The 11,701-nt window shown below is 32.1% G+C and overlaps 1 protein-coding gene across 1 annotated transcript; it reads right to left on the minus strand.

The window, feature by feature from the left end:
- Window positions 1–2,763: 2,763 nt before the first annotated feature.
- Window positions 2,764–11,497, minus strand: LOC110899137. Its single transcript, XM_022146014.2, has 3 exons — window positions 11,384–11,497; window positions 4,522–5,376; window positions 2,764–4,087 (listed from the first exon to the last, which is right to left on the minus strand). Exons 1-3 carry the CDS (start codon window positions 11,397–11,399, stop codon window positions 2,946–2,948), a joined length of 2,013 nt encoding a protein of 670 aa, XP_022001706.1. The 5' UTR covers window positions 11,400–11,497; the 3' UTR covers window positions 2,764–2,945.
- Between the last annotated feature and the right edge of the window lie 204 nt (window positions 11,498–11,701).

Consider the following 11,701-nt stretch of genomic DNA (forward strand, 5'->3'; position numbering starts at 1 on the left):
CAAAACTCTTTTGAAACAAAAAGTTAAACCACAGTTTGACCATAAAGAGTTGACTACCAAAAAGTCAAGTTAAAACACAGTCACAACCAGTTGAGCCCATGACCAATTATATATATTATAGACAGCGTATGCTGCAACCAACTTTTGGTGCAATCATTATTGCAAGTGAATTTGAGACTTATCATATTGAACCAGGTTGTTGATGATGGAGAGAGTTAGGTGTAAATTCAAGGCCAAGATTTGCTATTTGTTGGGCCAACGTTTGAGAACATATTTATGAAGATGAATACACATTGGACGTGAGATTAAACATATTTGACCCGTTTGAGAACAAAACTTGAGTAAAAGGGTCAGTTTACTATCGGAGGCGCATTGCAAAAACAACCAGAAGTATCATGAGCTCTAGCAGCATATGTAAAGTATATTTCTACATACTATAAATGACAACTTTCTCTATCAAATTAGATGCTGCAAAAGTATGGGAGAAAAGACAACAAGAAGACAAATAAATCTCAGCCATCATGGTATTTCTTGACAAACTGTTTTAGTGGAGTATAATAACAGATTAGAAATAAAAGCTAAAACTAGAGGTAGCAAAAGGAGCACATTGGGTAATTGGAAAGGGTTGACCTGGAAACACCTTTTATTGTTCTATTAAATAACACTATTTTTAGGATGTAGAAAAACATGTATACATGTTGACCCATTTAAGCTATTTGACTGTTTTCATCTGTAGCATTGTTTAAAGGGAAATTTACGAAAATGTCATTTGACCAACGTTCTTTACGAAAATGTCACGTTTATGCGTGCGTGAACGGACTCCTCCACATGGGAGGAGTCTGTGCGTCACCTTGAAGAGTCCATGAATGAGGAGCTGACACGTGTCCTTTCAAATGTTGAAGAGTCCATCCCTGACGCATCCCATGCCTCCCCCGACGCATCCCATGCCCTCCCCGACGCATCCCATGCCTTCCCGACGCATCCCATGCCCTCCCCCGACGCATCCCATGCCTCCACGACGCATCCCTTGCATCCTGACGCATCCCATGTGGAGGAGTCCGTCCACGGACGCATGAACATGACATTTTCGTAAAGAGTGTTGGTCAAATGACATTTTCGTAAATTTCCCTTTGTTTAAAAGTTCACACAAGTTTGACCCATTATCCGTTAAATACAACTCAAATTATAGGCCATGATGAAACGTGTATCTAAGCCACAAATTCAAATTTTAGCTCGGCATAGCAAAATGGGCGGGTCAGATCGGGCGGGGCGAGAGGCCAAGATGGGTTTAGGTCAGAACAGGTCGCTTAACAAGGGTTCAATTTGGATAGGGTAAAAACAGGGTGTGACCAAAAATAGGTTTTGGTTATTCTAAAAAAAGGTATAAATGACCAAACTTATCACAATAATAACAAATTGTTACAAAATCTTTCTAAAATTTGCTATTAGAAGTTTAGAACCCACTCAGTCAAACTTATAATATCAATAAAGAACTAACCATAAGGACAAACCAACAAGCAATTAGGATTTTGATTTAAACAGTCACAAACCTGAATTTGAAACTAGAGTTTTCTCATAAGTTAAAAGCTGCATCAGGAGAAGCTACAAAACCTCACTAAATAATGATTTTCTTTTTTTAGCCCATAAGGACCCATTAAAAGGTTGTTTGTTGCCCAAACTAACCAAATATATCACAACAAATGTCCATAAAGAGCCAAAGTTTGATACTTGAGTTAATGTTTCCAGTTGTAACTTTAGCTATATAACATATTTTATTAAATTGAATACAAAATACTATAAAATTTCTCAATAAAAAGTATGGAATTTTTAACTATTTAAACCAAATAGAGCACTCACAAGAATAGATAAGGCTGGACGGGGCGCCCCGTGGTGGGCTTTTGGTCACGCGTTGATTGGCGTGGAACACCGCCGCCACTGCAAGTAATCACGCATGGATTGGTTAATGCGTGGCCATGATCACGCGTGAAGATGTTTGTGGTGCTCGGTTGTTTTTCAAAGGTAGGTGTTTGTGTGGTGAGTGATGGACATTTTCACTAAAATCCATCACTAGTGATGGAAAAAAGCTTGATGACGTGGCGGAACTTGATTGGATGTTGTGAGTGATGAAATTCCATCACTAGTGGAGCGCCCCTAAGGCCCTAATACACACCCAATAAAGCAAGTAATAGCAAAAACCGTACTGAAAATGCGAACCAGTGTCTGTTTACATCTAAACACTCTTTGAGACATTTAATGAAACACGTGGAGTGCAACACATAATTGGAACTTTATATCTTGATCTGTCATAGACAAATTGGATAACTAATCAAATCAATTGAGACAGACGGAGAGGATCTCGAGTTGATCTATAACCATTGTGAGATCAAACATATTTGACCTGTTTGAGAACATAATCTTAGTAAATGGACCAGTTTACCCTTTTCGGCTGAATCACAAGAACCCTTTTAATTTTGGCTGAATCACACTACTAAAAGCTCATAAGCAAAATACTAAAAACTTTCTCAATAAAAATATGGAATTATTATTAACTATTCAGACTAATAACAAAAAGCCATTAATGTACACTTTATTCTTAATCTAATAACAAAAAGCCACTGAACATGTGAAGCACGGTTTGTTCACATATGAACAGTCTTTGAAACATTTAATCGAACACGTATTTGGAATTTTAGATCTTGATCATAGGTAGCAAATGCAAATTATTCATCCAAGGAAATATTTTAACAAATTAAATCATCCATAAAGATAAAACATGCAATAAGATTATATATGATGGATGGAGAGGATGATAGTGTTTTTAAACAAATGGATAAGTTGGTTGTTGACACTAAATTATAAAAGATGGAAACCAAACTAGCCAAAAGAAATGACTGGACACACATAAAAAAGGTTACAACGGTGTATGGCTGCGCCAAAGAAATAAATTAACATGCAAATGAAGAAACACACTCATAATGTAATGCAAACTCACACTCCAGGCACTTGAAGATCAATCCAGACTCCAATTCATTAAAATACTCACCGCAATTGCTATTGCTGCAATCGCCATCGCTCTCAACTCCTTGAACAAAGCTCAAACGGTGTGGGTGATCTTTGATCTCAAGCGTTCCTCCAAATTTGATGTTGAGAAACTCATAGACGCCTCCAAAATCATAACAATATCCAGCTTGCTCGTATTGAAGTATTAATGGCATACAAGCAGTGTGCATAGACTGGGCACATGTGGTGCAATGATAGAACCACCTCCACGGGTTTAATTTATCCTCACATATTTCACAAAAGTAGTTGGCAATATGGTTCTCGGCAGGTTCGTATCTTAGGCTCAAAGGATGTCTGTCGCACTTGTGCTTAATCACTCTAGGCAATAACAAGGCACACGTTACATGAATCCAGAAATCACAAGAGGTACATTTGAAACTGAACTCCATGTAGATCTGATTGTTACATGCTTTGCAATAATTCAAGATTTCGGAAGGTTTTGCTTTCAATAGGAGATGATCAGGATGAGCGTCATGTGTGATTTCTTCCGGTATGAATGCACAATTGATATCAACATAATAATTGCATGTTGCGCATCCATACGCAAAACCATTGGATTTTAACCCGCAAACTTCACAGTCGAACACACCAAAGAACTTACTAGGGATTTTTTGAAAGAGAACGAGAGTATGCTCAGGATGCCCCGCGTAGTCTTGTATTTGAGAGGGTAGGTTGGCGCACCATTCATGAAGAACAAAACAGCATTGTTCGTCAGCATATTGACAACATGTGTAAAAAGGAACTGTCATGATCGGTCTCACACATCCATCACACAATAGTTGAACTTTCTTCGTGGGGTCGTGTAGAGAAACCATTTTTCTACCAACTGATGTTTGTTTGTCGAAAAGGATGAGTGGGTGTTGATGACCGGAATAGTTGAGAATTTCACCATCGCGTTGTTTACCAATAACCTCCTTTTGATTAGACATATAGCGCCTCAAAAGGTTGTCACCTTCATCTTGAAATGGACACCGTAGCAGATTCACATGTTCATCTTCTTTATAATTTTTAAAGGTTTTGCCAAGGCCTGATGAATGATATATACTTGAAATTAGACTAAGATATATAATCTTTAGATAAATTGACAATACTAAGACCACCCGTAGTGGTTTAGAAAAATAATGCCCCCACCATGGGGCATTATCCGACACGTGTCATCCCAGTCAGCATGGGGCGTTATTAAAAAGTGGCGTAGTGGGAATAATGCCTGATAATGCCCCTTCCAATCATTTAAAAAAAAACAAACTATTTTCTCATTGGTGGGTCAAACCCAGTCAAACCTTCCTTCTTCCAATTTAGGTATTTTAATTATAATGCCCAAGCAATTTTTTTTCAAAAATAATGCCCCATAATGCCCTATGTAATGGGGGAGTGGGCGTTTTTTTTGAAAATAATGCCCCCATAATGCCCCACTACACATGGTCTAAGAAAGAAAAAAAAAGAGAGAGAGAGATTGCTCACCTGCAGGTAGGAAGATGGACATAAATGGCTCTGTCTTTGAAGTTGCACAATCAACATGCACGTAATAGAGGCATTTATCGCATCTGTAATTCCATAAACTAAAATGGAACCTCTGATTACAAACTCTACAAACAGGATAATACTTAGCTCTCAATTCGTCCAATGGAAAGAAATAGGTGAGGGTAAGTGGATGTGAATGATTGAAAGTCCCATTAGTACTAGTTTGTATTAGTAACTTAGTGGGCAGCAAAGCACAGTCAAGGTGGATCCGAAATGTAGAACAAGTAGTACACTGAAAGAAGACCCCTTCATGTTTATTACCACAAGCTACACAAACTGATGCTATGTGCCCGAACATTCGTTCCAGTTGGTGAGGGTGACTAGGGTGCTTTATCTTCTGCTCCGACATCGTATCACAAATTACATCAATGCAGTAGCCACAGTCGTGACAATAATAAAAACCGGCATTGCGACACTCAAGTTTGCAAACAAAGCACTCATAATCATGTTCATAATCATCACCAGTTTCAACATCAAGATAATCACGAAAATAATAATAATGACATGTAAGAGTGTGACCGGGATCTGATGGGCAATTTTGTTTGGTCTTAGGTAGTTGTGCGCAAAATGTGTGCAATGAGTAGTGACAAGACTTGCAGTAGTAGTAACACAAATGAAATGACCAGATTTGTTCTTTACATAGGCCGCATCGGCCACCATGACAGAGTTCCTCAACAAAATCTTCTTTCTCTTCATCTTCATCTTCAGAACTTTCATTTTTGTGATTCGGCTGCTGCAGATGCACAAGGCTGAGCGGGTGCTCATGGCTAAAGTGAAGAAGTTGGTCCTTAGTAACTACATCGATGAAATATTTATGTTACAGAGGTTATTGTTCCAATATTATGATACCATGTTCATGAATTCAACATCCAAAGATTCAAACATGGTTCATATCATTCCATGTTAGTGCTCAATACCAATCACAAATGAACACTGCCTACTCCTTCCTAGATCGATAGTTTACCTATCTATCTACAATCTTTCTAAAGTGGAAATTGTCATAAAATTTTCTTACCGTATTTATCGCGAGAACCACGAGAATCAATATGAACATAACCAAATTAAACCCATCCCACTACCATCCAAAGACCTAAACATCCACCCGCCCCACCACAACCCAAAAAACTAACCCCCCCCCCCCTCTCTAAAAAACCCTAAACTAAATGCTAAAAACATTATTTTTTAACAGGTAAATCGCGACTATTTACAAAAAATAAAAAAAAGTTTATAAATAATATGTTGCGATTTTAGCAAAAATTTAAAAAAATTGTGTTTTTAAGTAGTTTTGGATGTGTTCACATTGTTCTCATAGTTCTCGCAATAAATTGTGGTTCCTAACGGATCCTTACCCTATATATATATATATACAGGAGAGAGTTTATTGGAGAACACTAAAAAAGTGAGGAACCGGAGAACACTTTAAAAATATTTTTTTTTAATTTTTTGGACGCTTTTTCTTATAAATACATGTAGAAGTAATCTTAATAAAAAAATCAAAAACTAAAAATATAAATATAAATATAAAAAAATGTTTAAAAAACAGTTAAAAAAAGGCTAAAATATTTTTTTTTTAAAAGATTTTTTGTTAGAATACTTTCTACTCATTTTTATTAGGAAAAGCGTTGAAAAAAAATTTAAAAAATGGTTTTTAGCGTTTAGCTTGGGAGAGGGGGTAGTTTTTTTTTTTGGGGGGGGGGGGGAGGGGGGTAGGTTTTGTTTTTTTAGGTTTTTAGTAGTATAGTGGGTTTGTTTTGTTGTGCATACATTGATTCTCGCGGTTCTCACATGAACCTTACCATATATATATATATATAGGGTAGGGATCCTAAGAGAAGTCCACCCTATATGAGAAACTTGAGAAGCATTCTGGACCACACATTTTTCTAAGCCTTTCGTAATATACACATATGTATAGTTTAAAATTGACTATATACATATGTGTATAACTCAACATACATATATGTATATAGTCAATTTTAAACTATACATATGTGTATATTACGAAAGGCTTAGAAAAATGTGTGGTCCAGAATGCTTCTCAAGTTTCTCAACTAGCCTATCACTTCTCACATGATCCTTATCCTATATATATTAGCCTAGTGCTTCTCACATGATCCTAACCCTATATAGGGTAGGGATCCTAAGAGAAGTCCACCCTATTTGAGAAACTTGAGAAGCATTCTGGACCACACATTTTGTTAAGCTTTTCGTAATATACACATATGTATAGTTTAAAATTGACTATATACATATGTGTATAATTCAAGATTTGACAATATACATATATGTATATACTCAATTTTAAACTATACATATGTGTATATTATGAAAAGCTTAGGGGAAATGTGTGGTCCAGAATGCTTCTCAAGTTTCTCAATTAGCCTAGTGCTTCTTACATGATCCTAACCCTATATATATATATATATATATATATACACAATGGCGAAGCTTGAATTTTTTTACCCGGGGGAGGGGGGTCGATAACATATATACCCAAAAATTTCTATACGAAAACTACATATATAACACTACTGGCCAAAAAGTTCGGGGAGTCGGGCGCCCCTCCCGGCCCCATCAAAGCATCACCCCTGTATATATATATATATATATATATATATATATGTAGAGGATCTTGTAAAAAGTGTTCAAAGTGTGAGAAGTGTATTATAACACTATATATAATACTATATAACACCATATAAACACCGTATAATAATATGTAACACCATCTAATACCATATAACACTATGTAACACTATATATCATTATATAACAAATATAACACTATCGGTTGTCTGATAGCATGTCTATGATAAATGTATAGCGTTATATTTGTTATATAATGTTATAAAGTGTTACATAGTGTTATATGGTGTTACATATTGTTATACGGTGTTTATATGGTGTTATATAGTATTATATACAGTGTTATAATACACTTCTCACACTTTAGGCCTTTTTTACACTATCCTTACCCTATATATATATAGAGAGAGACATAAAACACATACAGAGAGATCTATCAAAATGATTCTTACAAGAATTTAAAATTGGTAATCATAAAAAGTTATATATATATATATATATCTATTTTCTGAATTCAATATTTAAGTAATTAAATTTATGTAGTTTTTTTTATTCAAGTGGTTCTATTTTATCATATCTTTGAATATATGAGTTCAAACGAGAGAGAATTTTTTTTGTAAGAATAAAAAAAGAAGAAATTTTAACCAATAAGAAAGCTTTATTTTATTTCATCTAATTTTTGTATTTAATATTAATGTAATGGTATATTGGTAAACTTAGATGGATTATTAATTGGTAGTCTTCATTTTTAATAGCTAACTACATTAAATTTGTAACTTATTTAAAAAAAAACATATTTAAAAAAAAAGAAAAATATATAATTTAAAGTGTAGCATAAATTACGAGGTGTGTAGGATGAATTACGAGCTGTGTAGGGTAAATTTCAATATTTGTTTGATAAATTTCAAAACGTGTAGGATAAATTTTGATGTGTCTAAGCAAAAATTTAAGTGTGGAGGATGATAATGTTTATGACTAATTAATTAGTCAAAGATAATAGTAAATGAGTTGAGAGAAAAACTATTTAATGTTTTACATTTTTACCCTTTGTTCTTTCTCTTCTTAATTTAATTTCTTCTCAAATGAACCTTCCCCATGCTAGATTAATATCCAATATGTTATACGCATATTTTTTAAAGATAAAGATAATAATAATAATAATAATAATAATAATAATAATACCAATAATAATAAGAATAATAATAATAATAAATATTCTCATAAATAAAACATACTGTTGATAATCTTTTGAAAAAAAAAATTCTTGTAAAACGTAACGATAAAAGAAGATTAAAAAAAATATTGTCCAACATAAAAAGACAACATATAAATAAAAATGTGAATAAATATGGTTGTGACACGTGATATTTTTAAAATCATTTATCATAATAAAATAATGATAATAAAAAAGGATAAAGATTTATAAAATATCTTTATGTCTCATAGTTTATAGATAACTTAAGTTACTAGATTCTCTAATTATACATAAACATTAAAAAGAAGAGTAAATCGTGTTAGAAAAAAATATTACTTAATACTGGATACTGGCTTACAATTTTGCCCCTCACTTAATGGCATTAATGGATGAGTGTTACTTAGGTGGACTAAAATCGTAAAGATTAGAAACCTGAGTGTGTTTTTATGGAAGACTTTTTATTTTTGTAATATATAGTCATTTGGTATAGCGTAGGGTTCATGAGTGAACAATGATTTATTTGTGAACAAAATGAACTTATTCTGACCATTGATTTTATAGATCTAGATTTTTTTTAGTGGCAGGATTATAATTATCGTTTGTAACTTGCATGTATTTTAATAGACATAAGGGTATAATTGTAGTTTTTCTCTTTTCATTTAATTAATTGATTTTTTTTTCTCTCCTGATTTCTCTTTCCAATTAAAAGAATATTTAGTTACATTCTTTATATTTTTTTTTTGTCACATATTACCTAACTTAATATTTGATAATTTAAAAAAATACAAACATTATCAAATACTGTTCCATCTAGAACACGATTAAAAATATTTAATTACATTCTCTATACATATATGTATTAGATCAATGTTTGATGAAAAGATGTATAGTGGAAGCAATATGTAGTAATACACAAGTGTATAAGTCTGGTATATATCGACCTGTATACACTATGTACTTGAATAATACATAGGTGTATACGTCTGGTATATACCGACCTATGCACACATATGTACTTGAATAATACACAAGTGTATAAATCTAGTTTATACCGACCTGTGGAAACAAGATGTAATAATAAACAAGTGTATAAGTCTTGTATATACTAACCTGTATACACATATGTTAAAAAACATAAGGTAATTAGACTTAATATTTAATTTTAAAAGGAACATAAGAGTTTATTTAAAAAAAAAAAACATTAGCCCTTCAATATCTTGTAATTAAAATAATGAAGAAATAATTAAAAATGAGAGAGAGAGAGAGAGTTAAGAGAGGAGAAAATTAATGGATTTTAATTAAAAATACTTGGCTAATGTCAATTTTACCCTTTTAATCTAAAAAATGATCAAATACCAAGATTAGTTCACTCAGTTCACTCTCATAAACCTAATCCATTTGGTATAAACCATAAAGACCAAAACAACAATTTAATCTTTATATTTGTCTACCAGTCGGTTTAAAAATTTACAAGGTTTATAGATGTGTATATTTATTTTACTAGGTTATAACCCCGTGTATTACATGCGTCGAATAAATGAATTTTATATAACTCATCATTCATTTATTTATTTAATTAATATAAGATAAGTTTGGAAGTGAGGCAAGAAAATCATAAAATAAATGCTTACAATGAATGATAGATGTCACACATTAATGTTTTATTATTAGTATAATATATATATATATATATATTATTTAGATTGATATAATAGATTATTCTATTGTAGTAGAATTTGTTAACGAAGTCTTAATAAATTTAACCATTTATTTAAAACTTGCAAATGTAACGAAGTCTTAATAAATTTAACCCTTATTTAAAACTTTTAAATGTAGAAGTGATAAATAATATTAGTTAATTTTATTTTGAGTTTCGTAAAAATCTATTTGATACCAAACTAAACAAAACGTTTAAATATATAGTTAATATCAAGAGTAAATTACGATTTTGGCCCCTGTAGTTATATCACTTTTACCCTTTTAGCCAAAAATGAATCTTTTAACATCTGGGTCCCAACGTCTTTTTTTCTAACCCTTTTGGCCCCTAACACTAACCCAATCCATTTACTTTTAGGGACCAAAAGGGTTAGAAAAAAAATACGTTGAGGTCCAAACTCCAAAGGGGTCTAAAAAAAGACGTTGAGAGCTCAAATGTTAAAAAATTCCTTTTTGGGCTAAAAGAGTAAAAGTGATATAACCACAGGGGTCAAAATCATAATTTACTCTAATATCAAATTAGATAACTAAGTATGAATTTGAAGTAAATAGATAAATATAAAAGTAATAATTAGACTAAATAATATTTAGTAGAAGAATTATCTATAATTAATTAAAAGAGATTAAACTAAAATAATAATTATCCATAAAACATGGTCTAATATAATGACAAGTGTCACAAAAAATGTTTCTTTTATTATATAGTATAAATTTAATAAATATTTATATTATATATAATACATCATTTATATCGGTTTAAATGAAATAAAATTAGCCAAAGTGATCAAACTGGGAGTTGGCATCCCACATATCCCACAATCAATTGGTCAAATATATATATATATATATATATATATATATATATATGTAGGATAAGGATCATGTGAGAAGTGATAGGCTAGTTGAGAAACTTGAGAAGCATTCTGGACCACACATTTTTCTAAGCCTTTCGTAATATACACATATGTATAGTTTAAAATTGACTATATACATATGTGTATAACTCAATATACATATATGTATATAGTCAATTTTAAACTATACATATGTGTATATTACGAAAGGCTTAGAAAAATGTGTGGTCCAGAATGCTTCTCAAGTTTCTCATATAGGTTGGACTTCTCTTAGGATCCCTACCCTATATATATATATATATATATATATATATATATATATATATATATATATATATATCATAATTTTATCTTTGAATACAACATGATATAAGGATACTTTCTCATCATAGATGTGATTTCTCAAATGAGCATAAAAAACATATATAATGTGAAAGAATGAAAGACGTACCAGTTATACTACCCATCAAATTGATATGATTATGAGATGGATCAGCAAGCAAGTTGAATACCAAAATAACACACTAATGCGCCAATATAAAGGAATGAAAAAAAATATGTGTCGTTACGCGAAAGGTTTTAATCATTCAATAACATCCCTTTCAAAATCACTTGTTGGATTCTTCTCTTCCACAACTCATATATATAGGCTTGTATAGATTGAATCGTTGAGTGCAAAGGAAATAAAGTTGATTCTCACCTTCTTTTTAATTAAAAAAAAGTAAAATAATAAATAACAAGCGTCTCTTTTAGGGTGAAGGGGGTGCTC

This window comes from Helianthus annuus, chromosome 13, assembly GCF_002127325.2.
Source record: "Helianthus annuus cultivar XRQ/B chromosome 13, HanXRQr2.0-SUNRISE, whole genome shotgun sequence".
NCBI lineage: Eukaryota > Viridiplantae > Streptophyta > Magnoliopsida > Asterales > Asteraceae > Helianthus > Helianthus annuus.